General features: G+C 45.3%; 3 protein-coding genes across 3 annotated transcripts; 2 read left to right on the top strand and 1 right to left on the bottom strand.

Moving 5' to 3' along the window:
- Nucleotides 1-4,462: 4,462 nt before the first annotated feature.
- LOC107314133 (olfactory receptor 5J3-like) lies at nt 4,463-5,720 on the bottom strand. Its single transcript, XM_015863051.3, has one exon. It carries the CDS (start codon nt 5,591-5,593, stop codon nt 4,463-4,465), a length of 1,131 nt encoding a protein of 376 aa, XP_015718537.2. The 5' UTR covers nt 5,594-5,720.
- Nucleotides 5,721-9,432: 3,712 nt separating this feature from the next.
- On the top strand, nt 9,433-10,701 carry LOC107306870 (olfactory receptor 5AR1-like). The gene has a single exon (XM_015850271.3). It carries the CDS (start codon nt 9,533-9,535, stop codon nt 10,586-10,588), a length of 1,056 nt encoding a protein of 351 aa, XP_015705757.2. The 5' UTR covers nt 9,433-9,532; the 3' UTR covers nt 10,589-10,701.
- A 2,305-nt stretch (nt 10,702-13,006) lies between these two features.
- On the top strand, nt 13,007-14,179 carry LOC107314211 (olfactory receptor 5B21-like). The gene has a single exon (XM_015863235.2). The coding sequence runs from the start codon at nt 13,109-13,111 to the stop codon at nt 14,051-14,053; it is 945 nt and encodes a 314-aa protein (XP_015718721.2). The 5' UTR covers nt 13,007-13,108; the 3' UTR covers nt 14,054-14,179.
- The last annotated feature ends 4,631 nt before the right edge of the window (nt 14,180-18,810 follow it).

Raw genomic sequence — 18,810 nt, 5'->3', positions numbered from 1 at the left:
CAATAAATACCATTAAATATCCCATACGGGATGATTAACAGATAAAAAAATCATGGATGGCAGTTGAGCAACCTCTGTTGTGAATGAAGGCATTGCAAAGCAGACTGAGATGCAGCCATGATGATCCTTCCCAAAGGCAAATGCTAGATGACGTTTCCCAGCCTTATTGATTCTATGGCCTATGAGGATGGTGATGAACCTAAAACCCTAGTGCTACCCCCAGAGCCATGCAGTAAGTTGGGTTGGTGGTGAGGCAAGGAAGAAACTGGATCAAAACACATCAAGGTGATGGTGATCTGCTGATTTATTGACACATAACGTGCAGCCATGGCTATTATGCATACCACCTAATGCGTGAGCATTATGTTGGTGGAACCTGGGTTAAACACCGGCAGTTCATCAGCCAAGAGCTCATTCAGCTCTGTGGATTGTGTTGGTCGGAGTCATGTCAACTATAAGAACTTGGCTCACAAAGAAGTAGCAGCAGGCACTGAGCTGTGGTTCTTAATATAAGCTGAATGTAAAACAGAGAAACGAGTCCCATTCTGGAGAACCTGACTAGTGCTGGTGAGTAAACAAAGGCACAGAAAGACATACTTGTCCTTTGAATAAAAGGGAGTGGATGACTCCTGGAGAGCTGAAGAGCCTGGAGACCAACCCTTTTCTTTCAGAGCTAGCTGGAATCCAAGCCAACTTCAGTTTACTTTAGCATAGTAGTGTGTTTTAGCATTGCAACTCACAGCAAAGCCTTTGTTTGAACAAGTTCTCTGGGGCTGGGACTGCCCACCTTTCAAGCCTGTCCAAGTCCCACTGGATGATGTCCCTCCCTTCTACTGTATCAACTATGCCACTCTGGTTGAGGTTACACTCAATCCCACTGTCCATGCCATTGATAAAGATATTGAAGAGCACTGGTCCAAAGATGGACCCCTGGGGAACCCTTGGGGCCTCCACCTGAGCCACAACATTTCCTTGTCCACCTGACAGTCCAACCTTGAACTCCACATCTCTCCAACTTAGAGTTAAGGATGTGGTGTGTGTGGGACCATGGCAAAGGTCTTGCACAAGTACAGGTAGGTGACATCAGTTGCCTTTCCTTTGTCCACCAAGGCCATCAGTCCACCATAGAATGCCACCAGAGCAGTCAGGAACAATTTGCCCTTGGTGAAGATGTGTTGGCTGTCCTGGATCACCTCCTCATCTCTTGTGTGCCTTAACATCAGGAAGATGGATTCCATGACCTTCCCAATATATCCAATACTGATAAAGCCAGGTTGAGCTGCTCTGAAGAATCCCTGGTGGTTGTGTTTGAAATACCCCTGAGTCCATCCTTGGGGACCTGCTGATGTCAAGACAGTACGACACAACATTGCTATTCAGTGCGTAGGATGGGTGAAAGATAAACAGATTGAGGAGACATAGAAAGATAAAGATAGTAGACTTGGGGAAGGAAAAGGTGAAACTTTGATAGACACTGGAGCAACGTAAACAGTACTAAGTGCTCCTAAGGGAAAACTTAGTGAACACATAGTGTCTATAGCTGGAGCCACAGGGAAAAGGAGATAGGGCCTTTTTCTGGCCAGTCCAATGTAAAATTGGAAACTGGGTGTTTACCCATGAATTCTTGTATTTTATTGATTTCCATGGTCCAGTGGTAAGGTGGAAAGAATGAATCAATCACTGAGCTGGATGTTTCAGTACTTGATTTTAAACCAGGAGGCTGGATTTATCTGCCAGCCTGGAAGGATGAATGTTTAAAGGAACGATGGAAACGATCTTATCAGATTCTTCTTATCACAAATTCTGCAGTGAAATCAGAAGGATTTGGACCCTGGGTTCATAATGCCTGAATTAAGAAAGAACCTCTAAAGGATAAGTAGAAAATAAAAGGACTTGAGGGGCGTTCTTTGAAGTTTAAACTAACAGGAGAGATTTAATGAATGGTATACCTAGGACCACCCGCTGGTCTCTGCTGAACTGGAGTGATCCTGAGGCTTATTGATTATTTTTCTCTTTAATGTGGTTTTAATTTTTCTATTGGTAATGATACAGAGGCCAGAGTTTTAATTATATTGTGTTATATGTTAAAGGTCAGTGGGTTGGAAAACAATCTGGTCTTACACCGAATGCATGGATTTGGGAAGTTACAGAATATTACCAGTATCACCACTTGCATAGAAATACCAAGTTCCCACCCTAGCACTTGGAGTTTGTTTTTGTTGTATGCACACTTACTGCTTTATCTCAGTGCTGTTGAATTGTGTGGTTTTTCCTCTAAAAGAAGTGACCATGAGATCATGACAGTGACCAGCAAGGTCTGGCAGTTCTAATTCAACTAACTGACACGAGCTGTGGGACAGAAAAGTGTCTTGAATAGGATGAAACATTGGGTATAAACACAGAGAAGTGACCTGAGCAGACCCAAGAGCAGAGCAGGAGGGTCTTGCAAAACACCTTGACCTGGAGCTTGAGATTCATTCAGAGGGATGGGGTGTCAGTGCTTTAATCAGGGGAACCCAACAAAGCATCCCGCTCTTGTCAGCCATGCCCAGATGATTGCCCTGAGTGTGTCACGTAGCAACACAGTGACCCTCTTTGTCTTTGGAGCAACTCTGACAAAGAAAGTTGATGCAGAGGAGCTCCTTGCTGTTAACAAGGAAGAAAGTTTCTTTCTTGTTTGTCCTCACTAATGAGTCTCTCAGGGCTTGTTAAGGAGGATGAGTTCAGTTGACTCCAGGCCTGCTGAGAAGCTCTCAGGACCAGGAGGACATTTTCTTGGTAAGACCCTGAAGGGCTTGTTAAGCCAATGACTCCTTGAAGGGTGGTTGGTCTCCAAAGAACACTTTCTGCTGTGAGAAGAGGACCATCATCACTTGTGATGGAAATAGCCTTAACCAGCTGAATGGCAAGAGCCTGGAGCTCAGGCCTGCTGGAAGAGCTCTCTGTAAGTCATCACCATGCTTCTGTTGGTTCCCACTACTCATACAACTTGTTCCTGTCTGTATAATAAATAGAACACCTAAACAAAGTACTGATTTCCAAACTCTCTTCAATATATTGAAAATTGGAGTTGTTTCTACTCAGCAAAGCATAGGTCAGGAGATCACCACAGCCTCGCTCCCCAAGGAGCATAGATGTTCATGTGTATTTTGTAGACTGTGAGGCAAACTGAAGTACCCTGAGCTCATCCTCCACACTTGTCTGGGATTCATAAACATGTATTCTCCCATTTAGAATATGGGATAGGAGAAAGTGTGTGGGATCGTGCTCACCTACCTCTTGAGTTTGAAAACTCATTGTCCAAATAAGAGCAAATCTAATCTCTAACAAACGAAGTATTTTAGGATCTGAAGAGCTTATTCTCCTTTGTTGTACCCTCCTGTAGGGGCTGTGTAAAGCAACAAATACAAACATGAACAGGAAAAGATAAGTGCTCTTCTTGTAGACACACCTTTGGGGATGTGCAGTCCCCCATTTTCCTCTTTTAAGAAGGATATAATCTATTTCCCAGCCTCCTCAATTCATCCCCTCATCCTTCACTTCACAGTTCCTCAGGCTGCAGTTGAAGGGGTTCAGTAGGGACATTAACACCATGCAGAGCACACAGACCACCAGAATGCCTCTCATTTGATGTTTATTAAAAGCCATGGGGTGTCTAATCACACCACGCGGCCAATTTATTCTATATGGAGTAAAGGGTGCTAAAATTCTCCTCCTGGAGTGGTCAATTCTCTGGCTGTTCTCAGTTTAGTTATGTGAAAGATCCAAGTCTCTGAAACTGCTGAGAACTTCATTCTGCCCCATCTCTGAGTGCCTGGCTGTGCTCATCTCTCAGCATTACATCTTGCCTGGCTTCTTTGGGGACTCATTCAAGGGGGTTATCCCAATGTCCCCAGAACCCATGCTTCCTTTGTGGTGGATGGCCTCCTCCTTTGAGCTTTAATAATGAAATCCCCACTTGGAGCAGTGCTGCTAACCGTGTACCAGAGTTCTGCATTGGGCTGTCCTCCATGCTGACCTCTTAGAGGGACCCCAACAGAACTGACAAGTGTGTGTGAGGTGTAACATAGGAATGAGCTCTTGTTATCAAATAACAACAGCTTCTGACTGAACTTCTCTTAAGCATTCCACATGGCAGTGCTCAGGCTTCCCAGAGGTTCCATTCTTGGTGGTCTGCTTCCGTCTACCAGAAGAGAAAAACAATCCCTTAGAAAGAGAAGGCATTTCCCTTCACATTGGCTGGTATTTGTCAACAAGAGATGAGAGATGCTTTCCTTCTTTGATTCCAACCTGCAACCAGTCACTTCAGCTTTGCCCTGTAAACCTAAAAACAACCAGCACAGCTCTGTTGTGAGGCTCTCCCACCACTGGCTGCATGCCACCTTCTTTGGAACAGACCCCTCAAGCATCTTCCCTATCCTCCAGGCCCTCTCCATGGAAAGCAAAACCTGTCCATGCCCAGCTACAAGCTGTCCTGATGTCTGTGGCACATGAGCAGTGCCTTCCTCCTCACCCTGCTCAGGGCAGCCCTCACCTCTTTGTTCCTCAGGCTGTAGATGAAGGGGTTGAGCATGGGGGTCACCACGGTGTAGAAGATGGAAGCCACTTTGTCCAGCTTGACTGACCTCTTGGCTGCAGGTCGCATATACATGAAGGCAATTGCCCCGTAGAAGAGGAGAGTGACCGAGAGGTGGGAGGTGCAGGTGGAGAAGGCCTTACGCCTGGCCCCGGGGGAGCGGGTCTGCAGCACGGAGTACAGGATGCAGCCATAGGACAGCAGGGTGGCCGTGCTGGTGGTGCCCACCATGCAGCTGGTAAAGACGAGCATCAAGACATCATTGATGCTGGTGTCAGAGCACGAGAGAGCAAAGAGCAGTGGCCCTTCACAGTAGAAGTGGTCCAGGTGGCGGGAGGCACAGAAGGAGAGGTGAAGCATGGCTACTGTGTGCACGGTGGAGTTGATGGCCCCTGCAGCATAGCAGATGGCAACCAGGCACAGGCACAATCTCTGGGACATCACCAGTGTGTACCTGAGTGGGTTGCAGATGGCCATGTAACGGTCATATGCCATGGCAGCCAGGAGGAAGGCTTCTGATGTGCCAAACGTGACATAGAAGTAAATCTGAGTGAGACATCCCCTGTAGGAAATGGTTCTTCTCCCTGTCAGGAGGCTGAGGAGGAACTTTGGTGTGATGCTGGAGGATAAGCTGATGTCCAGGAAGGACAGGTGGCTTAGGAAGAAGTACATGGGGGTGTGCAGCCTGGGTTCACAGTTGATTAAGAGGATCATCCCCACGTTTCCCATTAGGTTGATGAGGTACATGATGAGGAACACCGCAAGGAGCACTTCCTGCAGCTCAGGTCGATCACCGAACCCCGCAAGAGTAAACTCTGTCACCACAGAGTGGTTTGTCCATGCCATGGTCAGTGGAGGTAACAAGGGCTGGAAATGCTGGAAAAACTGGAAACTGGTGTGGCTGTAGTGGAGGTCCGTCTTCCAGGTGGGAAACCTGCATTGGCTGGTGTCTTTCCTGAGTAACAAGGACATCTGCATTATTCTTAGAAGAATGGTTGTAGAGTTGCCCCTACACATAGTGGATATCACATGCAAATAGAAAGTCTTCTTTTCTGCTCTTCCCTGCTGCCCCTTCCAGCCAAGCAACTCTCAATCCAGCCAAAATTTGGACATGACCCTGAGCTTTCAGCATTTGCAAAGTATCTACCTGTACAAAATCAGCACCACTGAAAATGAATACTATAATGAAAGTTCCACTTCTCCCATTTCTGTACTTTCATGGAAGCCCCTCACTGTGGAAAATGAAAGGATTCCTAGAAGCTAGCTGGAAAGCCTGCAGGATGCACAAAATAAAAGGGAAATCCTTATCTTCTAATAATATGCCATTACCCACCTGTTTCATAGTTTCATAGTTTCGTGCGGCTTGGAAGGGACCTTAGAGATCATCGAGTCCAGCCCCCGGGATTCGAGCCTCTGTGTAGCAGAGCGGCACTTCTACCACTTGCGCCACAGTTGTCACGCTGTTCAGGACTTCTCTGACCTTCCTGATAAATGCAGCCACTCCTGTGTCTATATCTGGGCTACAGCGACGGAGCATCTCTGTGCTTGCTCTTAGGGCACCCAAAGCCTTGCTGGTGGAGCTGCAGGTTTTATTCTCCTCCTGTGGATGTGTGCAATTGCCCCCCTTACTGGGGCTGACATCATCTTTCTAAGCTCCTCAGAGAGGAAAATCCTCCTGGGCATTAGAGTTCTTTCCATCTTTCTCTTTGCACATTCAAGACACTTGGAAGTGCCTGGCTGATGCAGCTGCTGCTGCTGGAGGCAAAGCTTTGAGTGGGAAGCAGCTCAATGATAAGTCAGACCTCTATGATTTGGGTTCTTCTCAGTTTTCAGAAGACATATGTGATGTTGAGAAGTGAAGTGCAATGAAACAAAAGCAGGAGGTAACAAGCAGCACATTGAGGAGGCACTTTCCCTCCTAACTCCTCTACCATTCCAGCTGGTTTTGCTCTTTGTTGTCCAAGATGATAATTCAAATGGGCAGGTGGGAATACCTGAACCCCCACCATGGGCAATACCAGGCCATGGCCACCATGGGGGACTTCCCTGACTCCAGAGTGGGCTGTAGAGCAGCTTGTCAGAGGACATGAGGGCTGTGGTGAGCATCCAGCTGAAGATGAGCCATCACCGTGTCCTTGTGGCAAAGATGGCCACTAGGGCCAGAGGGTTGAAGGACTCTCCATACCACATCTGCAGCATGGCCATAGGGAAAGCTGCTTCAAGAGGGTTGATGGGGATAGATGGAATCTTCCTCAGGAAACAATCATACAGTTATGTTTTAAAATGGAGAGAACTGATGGTCTGGTGGAGGGTTGTAGAACAGAGGATGAAAGAAGGGAAGAAATACTGATATCTATTAATCAGACAGAAGGATTTAATTCGACTACAAGTGGATTTCCCTAGAATAGAATAGAGTGGGATAGAAATAATTGGAATGAAATGGGATGAAATGTTCTGGGATGGAATGGAATGGATGGAATGAAACAGAATGGAATGTAGTGGAATGGGATGAATGGAGTAAAAGAAATAGAATGGAATAGAACGGAACGGCACAGAATGGAACAGAATGGAATTGAACTGAATAGAATGAATGGAGTAGAAAGAAGTGGAATTAATAGAATGGAATGGAGTTGAGTGTAAACAAATGGCATGGAATGGCAAGGAATGGCATGGAATGGAATGGAATGGCATGGAATGGAATGGAATGGAATGGAATGGAATGGAACTGGCATGGCATGGCATGGCATGGCATGGCATGGCATGGCATGGCATGGAATGGAATGGAATGGAATGGAATGGAGTTGAGTGAAAACAAATGAAATGGAATAGAATGTAAAGGCATGGCAAGGAATGGAATGGAGTAGAAAGAAAAAATGGAATGGAATGGAATGGAATGGAATGGAATGGAATGGAATGGAATGGAATGGAATGGAATGGAGTGATGTGGAATGGATCGGAGCCAAGTGGAATGGAATGCAATTGACTAAAAGAAAATTGAATGGAATGGAATGGTGCTAAAAGAAATTGAATGGGATGAAATTGAATGGAGTGGAGTGATGTGGAATGGAATGGAAAGGAGTAAAAAGAAATGGAATTGAATAAAAATACATGGAATGGATTCAATGGAGTGGAATGGGATGGAGTGAAGTAAAAAGAAATTGAATTGAATGGGGTAGAAAGAAATTGATTGGAATGGAATGGAGTGGCATGGAATGGAATGAATGAAGTAGAGCATAACGGAGTAGAGTATCTGAAGACCGTCTCCAGTGGATAACACAGGAAGATGTCACCTTTTCAGTTTGATTTTTTTTTTAATAAGCATTTTCTTTGTTTATTTTTGTCAGAAATAAATTTTTTGTCACATAAGGTACATGTGGTAAAATTCCAGTGACACTGACTCACAAGGTATGTGCCCAGCAGTAAAATGAGAAAGAAAGAAAGAAAGAAAGAAAGAAAGAAAGAAAGAAAGAAAGAAAGAAAGAAAGAAAGAAAGAAAGAAAGAAAGAAAGAAAGAAAGAAAGAAAGAAAGAAAGAAAGAAAGAAAGAAAGAAAGAAAGAAAGAAAGAAAGAAAGAAAGAAAGAAAGAAAGAAAGAAATCATAATAACTTATAAGCCATCTGGAATTAATGAACCTTGTTGCATACGTTCACAACAGAGTTACTTGAGTTCATGCCCACTAACAAACACCAGACAGTGTAGTGGTGATGCATCCTGCCATTGGATGAGCCTGCGACACCGTGAGTGCTGTTGGAAGGAGCAGCTCAGGGGCTCTTCCTACTGGGAAGAAATGGTGCAAAAACATATTAAAGAAGAAATGGAAATTTCAGGTAAGCAGGGTCTTTGGGGAAAGCTGATGGCTTTTGAGGTGCCCCAGTGCACCTCTGGTAATTTGTGCTGTGGGTGTGGAATAAAACTTAAATCTGCCTGCCACACTAGGGGACGCAACGGGATTCTGTTCTGGTGGCAGACAGAACAGCTGAGCCTTTACAGCAGCTTCAGCCCAAGGAGCAGGGATTGAGTTTCTGAGAAGGAGGCAGAATGCAACGGACCAGAAAGGGTGATTTTCTGAGGGTGTTTGGGGCAGATGTGTGCTGGATGATGTGAGTGCCATCTGGCCAGGCTCAAAAAGAGCAGAGCGCAGAAGGAATTCAGATCACAGCAAACTCTGATTCCTCATGCAGAGCAGGGAAACCAAGATGTGAGCTCTGAGGTGCATCTCTGAGAAGGACTGAGGAGAAGAACTGTGCATGTGTTGACAGAGAAGTTGCAAAGAAAATAAGGGAATCCATGGGTCAACAGGCTGGGGAAGGGTTTTCTTAACAGAATGTCTATTTCCTTGCAGAAGCAGGAGTCCTGCCACCAAGCAGGACTGGGAATTAAGGTCCCTCTTGAAGGAACAAGCCCGCACCAAAGTGCATCTAAATTCTAATCCTAATTCTGAATCCAAAGTTTCTTCTGAGGGCTGATCCAAGAGGCACAGGAACCATAGAATCATGGATTCATTTTGGTTAGAAAAAGAGGACGTGCAAGAATGCAATCAGGGAAGCAAGGGAGAGGAAGGATTCTCCACCCTTTCTGAAAAGCTATGGATCATTTTATGAATATATGTGTGTATATATGCAATAGGGGATCTCTTTCCCTGTTGGCTACATAATCTGAAGCTGGAATCAGGGGAAGGCTGCGATTTATGTCTACTCACTGAGATTTTGAGAGACACATCTTATTACAGATAGCCATCTTTATGAAAGTGGTTAATAATTCAGTTTAGATGGGGAGGTTTTCTTTTGAAACTGCAAAGAATGGAATGGCAAAGAATGCTTGTCTCACCTTAATGCATCTAACTGTATCACTAGAGAGTCAGAAAACCACTTTGTCATGGTTTCTTATCTGTTGAATGCTACTCTTAAAGAAAGTGGCAAACAAATAGGTACAATACCATTGTATTGACTTCTCCGCATGGAGAAGAGCTCTGGTTTTTTTCCCAGTAAGCACAGCACCAGGAGCATGGCAGGGGGAAACCACTCTGCTGTGACAGAGTTTGTCCTCCTAGGCTTCACCACCATGCAGGAGCTGCTCTTTGTGGTTTTCTTCCTCATCTACATCACCACTCTGGTGGGGAACCTCGGGATGATCATCCTCATCAGGACCTACTCTCATCTTCACACACCCATGTACTTCTTCCTCAGCCACCTCTCCTTCCTGGACATCTGCTACTCCTCAACCATAACTCCAAAGTTGCTGCTGGGCCTCCTCACTGAGCAGAAAGTAATTTCTTTCCATGGTTGCATCACTCAGCTCTTCTTCTACTTATTATTCATCACCACGGAAGCCTTCTTTCTGGCCATCATGGCATACGACCGCTGCATGGCCATCCACCGGCCTCTGCACTACTTGGTTGTCATGTCCCACAGGGTCTGTGTGCAGCTGGTGGTGAGCTCCTATGTGGCTGGCAGCCTGAACGCCTTGGTGCACACCACAGCTCTCCTGCGACTGTCCTTCTGTGGCCCAAATGTGTTGAAACATTTCTACTGTGAAATCCCACCACTCCTGCAGCTCTCGTGCTCTGACATCTGGCTCAACCAGGCCTTGATGCTCTTGTGTTCTGGCTTCATCATCACCTCCTTAGTCTTGGCCATCCTTATCTCTTATACTTTCATCCTGCTCACCATCTGCAGCATCCGCTCTGCGGAGGGCCGGCACAAAGCCTTCTTTACCTGCACCTCCCACCTCACTGCCGTCACCCTCTTCTGTGGCTCTGCAGCTTTCTTGTACCTCTACCCCCTTTCCAGTCATGCGGAAGAGGAAAAGAAAACAGCCTCCGTCTTCTACACCGTGGTGACCCCCATGCTCAACCCTTTCATCTACAGCCTAAGGAACGTGGAGGTGAGGAGGGCCCTGAGCAGAGCTGTGAGGAAGGTCCCCTCCTGTGGCCACTGTCAGTGTTCTTCTGCCAACCAAATTCTAACGGGTGCCACACATCACAGCAGATGGAGCAGAACTTTAGATGCCTGATGTAACGAGGGCATTGCATGCTCCTGCACATCCCTTGAGAAGAAGACATTTCACCTTGGGCTGGGCATTGTGTGGATGATGTTTTTCCAAGGGCTTTGATCATTGTAGAATGAATGACCTGTAATTTTGATTTTTGGTAGGGTGGAGTATAGAAAGAATAGCAGCAATAGAAACTCTTCCTTTGCTGGTGAATCTTTCAAAGGAAAAGATATTATGTGTACTGAACATACCTGCACAGGGGAATGAACTTATAATAAATACCAACACAATAATGATAGATCCTCAATATTAATTAAAATATATATCTCAGGATAAAATGGTGATTTTCAGGGTCTGATTGAAAATGTTCTAAATTTGTTGACTATGGCTACACTTTCCTTCAATAAACCCGATGTGTTATTTTGCCTGTCCTGTCCAACAACAGCCCATGCTGAGTGTCTTTTCCATCCCAGCTGCAGCTAAATAATAACTTCTGCTTGCAGGATTGTGTAACGAGGCTTGAGTCACCTCAGAGCAGAAGTCACTAGTTCAAACTGTAGGCTTTGCTGTCTGGGTTAGTCACCACTAGTTCCCCTCATGGAGATAACCATGTGTTTGGAGGCTTTGATTCATCTGCCCTCTGCCAAACGTCCTCACCATGGTGAACAGAATTTTTCTGGGAAGTATATACAGGGTTCTCCACTTGCTGCTTGGCATCTCAGGCCGATGGGCAGACGTAGAGCCGTGGCAAAGGTGGAGTTTGTCCGGAGCCATCACCCTCTGGGGCAGTTCTTAAGGGTTGCTTTCAGCACCAAGGACAGCTGATGGTCGGCAACGCAATTGTATTATATTATATTTGTGATCATGACACAAATCACACCTGAAAAGAAGGAGGAAGAACACTCAGGCTTTCACTTAACGTGCTGAATGAGATCATGTTTACTTCTCAGTACACTTCTCCCCCTTAAGGTGCCATCTCCAAAGTTAGCAGCTCCCCAGAGAAATCTCCTCCATGATCAAACCAGGGGGAGGAATCGGCCATGCTTTTGAAGGGACGCATCATATAAACAACGGCTTCTCTCAGTCTAGGACCGATGCCTTTTACGGCTCACAAAACCGTTCTTGCCTTTCACACTAATGAGGAGAGACACAGCCGTAGGTGTAGGTGAAAACAAGTCTCAGCTTTGTGCCTCCGTAAACTGGGAAGAGTCCTGAGATACGAGCCAGCAGGTGAGTTGGGGAGCATTGCCCAGTGACAGCCAGAGGACCCCATGAAGAACTGAGCTGTCAGGAAGGGAGAACTTTGGCAGGAGCCTCTTTGCACAGCAATCACTCGCCCAAGGTCAGGGTCTCTCAAACACAGCCCAGGGATCCGGAAGCAGATTTTCTAAGCTGAAGGCAGCTGCTCGCACTAAGGAAAAGCACACAGTCTCAGCTAATTACAGTGCCTGGCTTTGCTGTAATCGCACAGTGAGGAAAAGGCAGGAGGCTTGGAGAAGCAGAGGCATTGGCTGTCCAGAGCCACACATGTCAGAGATGTGTGAGAGAGCCAACAGTGGGCATCAGGTGGTCAGATCTTCACTTGGCAGGCTCCAGGACAGCAAGCACCTGCAGCACTCCTGGCCATATGGCCAGTGGCTCTGCTGCATGTGAGGAAAACTGTCTGGAAAGTGCAGTTTCAAATCCTGGAAGGGAATATTAAGGTCTGTGAAGTCCCAGTTTCTCTAAATCCAAACTGAAGACACTCACATATTAGTCAGACAAGGGCTTATGCTATTAATTTCCCACATGCAGAACACTCCTTTCCTAAGGCAGAGTTTGGCATTGTGTGCAATGGATTCCTCAGTGAGCAATTCCTGCCACCACCTAGCTTCTCTTTTGGGAAGTCACAGGCTTGGTACTGTGATATACATATATATATAAGCTGCATTTTCAGTAGCTTGCTCTCTGCATTCACCTTCCATTGCTGAGGCTTCCAGTGGTTCTGGTCTTTATAAACCTTTCCATTCTCTTTCTCAGTTCAGCATTTTCACAAGAATGTTATCAGCACCAGACAGAAAAGGGGAGAGGGGGTTAATTTTTACACTATACTTCCCATTTCAAAGAGCTTTGGAGTTGTTCCCACCTTCTCCATGGGAAAGAAGGGAAGAAAGGAGAGTTTTCTTCTGCCATTCCTAAATGAAAGCCTCTCAGAATGTCTCTTTGTCTCACTGGTGCTTTTTGTTTTCTGAGACAGATTTAATTGCTTTGCTTATCTCTTTGGATCTAAAGATTGACCAGCTTTAACAAGAACACAGCTTCCAGTTCGCAAATTGACATTACCAAACCAAAATACGACCAGAATAAAACAAGCATATTGCACCATTCACAGTGCTTACTTTAGAATATGTTTTGAGACACTGAAACAGTTTTCCCTTGGTTGCAGCTTTATGTTCCCCGATAAAGAGACAATTCCATTGATCTTAGACTGTGGGGCAAAAAGGAAACATTCTGGTTTTGTGTTTCTCCACGTCTCTGCTTTCCAACTGCAACTGTGTTGTGATGGTGGCTGAGGGAAATCACAGCCCCATCACTGAATTTGTGCTCTTGGGATTCCCTGAGAAGAGGGGCATCCAGGCTGCCCTCTTTATGGCCTTCTTGTTGATCTACGTGGTAACTCTGCTGGGCAATGCAGGCATGATCATGTTGATCAGGCTGGACTCCCGTCTTCACACCCCCATGTACTTCTTCCTGTGCAGCTTGTCCTTCCTCGACATCTGCTATTCCTCCTCAATTACTCCCCGAGTGCTCTCAGATCTCCCAGCATCACAGAAAGTCATTTCCCACTCTGCATGCCTGGCACAGTTTTATTTCTATGCTGTTTTTGCCACCACAGAGTGCTACCTTTTGGCTGCCATGGCGTATGACCGCTACGTGGCCATCTGCAGCCCTTTGCTCTATGCCTTCTCCATGTCCAGCAGAGTTTGTTCCCTGCTGGTCGCTGGCTCATACCTTGCTGGGTTTGTGAATGCCACCATTCACACAGGGCTTGCACTGCGGCTGTCTTTCTGCGGTCCCTACCTCATCAATAACTTCTACTGCGATGGTCCCCCTCTCTATGCCATCTCGTGCACAGACTCCACCACCAATGAGATTGTGATGTTCCTTGTGGTTGGCTTCAACATGCTCATCACCTGTGCGACCATCCTCATCTCCTACACCTACATCCTGCTTGCTGTCCTCAGGATGCGTACAGCTGCAGGCAAATGCAAAGCCTTCTCCACGTGTGCATCCCACCTGGCTGCTGTCATCCTCTTCTATGCTTCTGCTGCTTCCATGTACTCACGGCCCAGCTCCAGGCACTCCCAGGACCTGGACAAGGTGGCCTCTGTGTTCTACACCATGGTGACCCCCATGCTGAACCCCCTCATTTACAGCCTGAGGAACCAGGAGGTAAAGGATGCTCTAGGGAAAGTGATGGAGAGGAAGCGTGTCTCTGACAAATAGCTGTCCTGAGTGACTTGGGGGATGGAGAGGTCTTCTCAGGAATGTTTTTACCCCTGCAATTCTGCTGTGCTGTAGCATGGAAAGAAAGAACACCCTCCAGTGATCTGTGAATGAGAGGAGGGAGAAAAGTAATGGGAAATCTCTACTGTGTTTCTGAATGCTCAGTCCCGGGCTTCCCTGGGATCAGGCCTTTTCCTGACCTGACTCAGCATTGCTGCAGTTACTTTTCTGTGTATTTACAGTCTGGTATGTGTAATTTCAGGAACTGAAGCCCTTCCGACCCTGAGTGATGGCAGTGAGGCATGTACATACAGCCCACCTCCTGCCTTGGGCTGCAGGAGGAACTTGGATTCTGTTGATGAGTTAGGCAAAACCACTACAAGAACATTCTCCAAATCCCCATTTCCTCTCTTCTGTCAACCTTGACATGGCAATAAACATTGAGCTTTGTAACAATGAGCTGCAAGAATTCATTTTACCTGGACTGTAACCTGTGTGCCTTCTTCCCACCCTAGCACTTGGAGTTTGTTTTTGTTGTATGCACACTTACTGCTTTATCTCAGTGCTGTTGAATTGTGTGTTTTTTCCTCTAAAAGAAGTCATGAGATACCTGACAGGGACCAGCAAGGTCTGGCAGTTCTAATCCAGCTAACTGACACGAGCAGTGGGACAGAAAAGAGTCTTGAATAGGGTGAAACATTGGGTATAAACACAGAGAAGTGACCTGAGCAGACCCAAGAGCAGAGCAGGAGGGTCTTGCAAAACACCTTGACCTGGAGCTTGAGATTCAACCGGAGGGATGGGGTGTCAGTGCTTTAATCAGGGGAACCCAACAAAGCATCCCACTCTTGTCAGCCATGTCCAAATGTTTGACCTGAGTGTGTCACGTAGCAACACAGTGACCCTCTTTGTCTTTGGAGCAACTCTGACAAAGAAAGTTGATGCAGAGGAGCTCCTTGCTGTTAACAAGGAAGAAAGTTTCTTTCTTGTTTGTCCCCACTAATGAGTCTCTCAGGGCTTGTTAAGGAGGATGAGTTCAGTTGACTCCAGGCCTGCTGAGAAGCCCTCAGGACCAGGAGGACACTTTCTTGGTAAGACCCAGAAGAGCTTGTTAAGCCAATGACTCCTTGAAGGGTGGTTGGTCTCCAAAGAACACTTTCTACTCTGAGAAGGGAAGCGTTATCACTTGTGATGGAAATAGCCTTAACCAGCTGAATGGCAAGAGCCTGAAGCTCAGGCCTGCTGGAAGAGCTCTCTGTAAGTCATGCCACCACACTTCTGTTGGTTCTCACTATTCATACAACTTGTTCCTGTCTGCTTTTGACACATGGAATAAATAAAACACCTCAACAAAGTACTGATTTCCAAACGCTCTTCAATATGTTGAAAATTGGAGTTGTTTCTGCTCAGGAAAGCATAGGTCCAGCTGTCACTACAGCCTGGAAGCTTGGGGATCTTTGACATAGTTCTCCCACCACATCCTTATCTCTAAATTGAAGAGATAAGGATTCAAAGGGTGAACTATTCAGTGGGTAATGAATTGATTGAAAGGCTGTAGCCAGTGGGTAGCAGTAAATGGCTCTATGCCCAGGTGGAGCCTGATAATGAGCTGTGTCCCCTCAGGGTCCGTCTTGGGTCCAGTAATCTTTAACACCAATGACATAGATAATGAATAGAGTGCACCCTCAGCAAGTTTGTGGATGACACAAAGCTGAGTGATGCAGTTGATATGGCAGAATGAAGGGATGTCATCCAGCAAGACCTTGATAAACTCTAAAGTTGGGCCTTGTGAACCTCATGAAGTTCAACAAAGCAAAGTGCAAGGTTTTGAGCTTGGCTCAAGGCATTTTAGCAGAGTTCATGCAGATCAGCTGCATTACAGTTTGCACCAAGGGGCTGTTCATGCTGAAAAAGAGAAGGCTTTGAGGTGACCTGATAGTGGCCTTTCATATCTAAAGAGGAGACACAGGAAATAAGAGAATCAACTCTTTAGCAAGGTCTGTTGTGATAGTACAAGGGAAATAGTTTAAAGCTCAAAGAGGGTAGAATTAGGTGAGCTGTAAGGAAAAAGTCTTTTACAGTGAGAGTGGTGAGGCACTGGAATGGGTTGCCCAGAAGTGTGGTGGCCAGTGCCCCATCCATGGAGACTTCCAAAGATAGGCAGGGTCAGGCTCTGGGTAACCTGATCAAGCTGTGGATGTCCCTGTTCATTCCAGGGTAGTTGGACTAGCTGGACTTTAAAGGTCCCCTTCTACTCTAAGGATTCTCTGATTCTACGATTCTATCCTTGCTCTGAATTTTTTTACAAGGTATAGCAACATTTTGAGCAATTACAAGTTCTTTGCCATGTTTTACTCCATTGTACTACTCATGAATCCATTGATCCACAGCTTCAGGAACAGGGACATGAAGAATTCTGTGAAGGAGTCTGCCTAGTGGAAGTAGCTCCAGCATGGTATCTAACCCAGCTTGTTTAATAACAGAGGTCTCAATGAATTCACATGTTGCCAAGACTTTTTCTTTCTTCATCTCATTATTTTGATTTCCAATATTTGACTTGGAAACATAGTTTGCCCAGAGAGACTGTGGGGACTGTTCTGTGGAGATCTGAAAAAGCAACCAGGACATGGTCCGGGGTACCCCCTGCTCTGGGTGGTCTGGAAAGATCAAGAGTTTGATCAGAGGGATTGAGAAGAGCCTATAACCTGAAACCATCAGGGGAGTCTTGCTCTATTTCTACTCACGCTTGTACTTGTCAGTAGAGATTGTGGACAGTCTATTTTACCTTCTGTATTTTATTGCACTTGGCTTTTTTATTCCCTCTTGGCTTTTTCAGACAGACGTTAGCCCTATGCTTCTCTGTAGCCCTGTCCACCAGCATCCCTCAGCTTATAGCCTAAATCAAAGAAGAGAATAGTAAAAATAACAAGAAAAAAATAGATTCTCTCCTACCTACACTTTGTGTTTATCCCATCTAATGGTTCCTTCAATAAATACTTACTTATTACAGAGCTCTCTATTCAGAGGGGAAAAAAATTAGTTTTTCCTAAATCCTATATTCCAGTGAAATATACTGAGTGCATTAAGCATTTCACCACCGGTGCAAACAAACCACACAGCGTTACAGGCAGGAGTGTCTCTCTGCTTGCCTGTGTGTCATTCACAGTTCAGCTATGGCATTTGAAAAGAAATTATTCTGTTGTTCAACAGTGCCTTATTAAAACCTGTTTGCCCTTCCCCTAGAAATGCTTAGAAAGATGCTGTAGGAAACATGAGCTTGACAACTGTTTGATGGTAGGAAATGTTCATCCAAATGGTTGGTATTTTGTTTAAAGAATATTCAAACCAGCCTTTCCATGCTCTGTTCTGCAGAGCTCTGATAATATCAATAATATCTTAACTGAAACATCTCCTCCTTGATAAATGGAAAGCATCTATACTTTGTTGGTCATGTTAAGGAGAAACTTGTATTATGAGAAAATATGATGTTTCTCTCACTTGTGTTATGCAGTGATCTGAAGCATTGTCCTCTCCATTGTGCAAAATGGAGAGCTAGACTTGATGTCTAAAGCTTAAGGTCTGAGAACTAACTTTTAGCAGATAAGATTAGGTCACTCAAATAATAGAAGGAAATATAGTAAGGTGTGGAGAAGGAAATAGAGATTTATCCCCCCCCGTATCAAAACTCTCCATACTTGCAGACTCCAATTTAAACTCAGGCACACGGTATAGGGCAGCTCCTTCTCCTGGGAAGGAGCCTTCAGGTTTCTAACAGGCTCACTATGGTCTCAGAAAAAAAGATTGAACTACAACTCTCAGAACATTTCAGGCTTTATTTGGAAAGAAACTGTGAATTCCTGCAGGTCATAGATGAGTAGGAAGGGAACTCTCACATGATGGAATAAATGGCTGTAGATGGCATGATAGGGGCTGCAAAGGATTCCAGGAAAGTTTTAAGTTAGGAAATCTGAGAATGGAAAATATGATTCAGCTTTAAAGAGGAGCCTCAAATCGTGATGCTCTTTTAGAGCTGGTAGCATTCAGCTGATCCTGTGATTTGTTTTACAGGATGGCACTACCTCGTTTAATACTTGCATGAATTGTCACTGCCAAAGTGAAAGAAAAATAATTGGTGTAGCCCTAGCCCTAACCCTAACCCTAACTCTCTCACTGTAAAGAAAACCCACTGTGGTACAGCTGAAGGAGCCCCTAAAAAAGATGTAAAATGACATGAGCAAGAAACCCTGTTGCCTAAAGCAGGAAATATCTGTTTTGCCACAGTGCTACAGCTGCTCCTGTTCAAGCTCAGCCTCAGAAAGCATTCATGCTTTGAAGAACTTAGTCCCATAGTATGTCCCCCAATTACCAATTGGATGTTGTAACTATTGGCTTCAGGATGTTGGCAATGTCTTATTTTTGAATTTGATTGAATGTTCCCTATGACTTTCAAGGCTGAATTCTTTACTTCTTGGCCATCACAAGCATATTTTCCAAAGCTTCAATCTGGTAATAACATTACCATGTAAAGTTGCAGTCTGAGTACTCTAAACATCATGACAGATAGTTATGCTTAGGCAAGTTCAAGTTTACATCAACTGAAGTGACAATACAGACCGAAGGAGGAAGGTAGAAGCCCTGCTTCTCCACATCAACAAAGATGTCGATCTTCATAGCCCACGTTAGATTCAATTGCAATGCAGATGTTCCAATTAAGTAAATATCTGTAATGTTTAATTGCATACACTGCACACAGATAA

Source organism: Coturnix japonica, chromosome 5 (genome assembly GCF_054131305.1).
Source record: "Coturnix japonica strain WE chromosome 5, WE-NBRP24, whole genome shotgun sequence".
Taxonomy (NCBI): Eukaryota; Metazoa; Chordata; class Aves; order Galliformes; family Phasianidae; genus Coturnix; species Coturnix japonica.
This window is presented reverse-complemented; position numbering and strand designations above follow the sequence as displayed.

Excerpts from the sequence above, each read along its gene's own strand:
- LOC107314133 (XM_015863051.3), bottom strand. The coding sequence starts at position 5,593 with ATGTGTAGGGGCAACTCTACAACCATTCTTCTAAGAATAATGCAGATG.
- LOC107306870 (XM_015850271.3), top strand. The coding sequence starts at position 9,533 with ATGGAGAAGAGCTCTGGTTTTTTTCCCAGTAAGCACAGCACCAGGAGC.
- LOC107314211 (XM_015863235.2), top strand. The coding sequence starts at position 13,109 with ATGGTGGCTGAGGGAAATCACAGCCCCATCACTGAATTTGTGCTCTTG.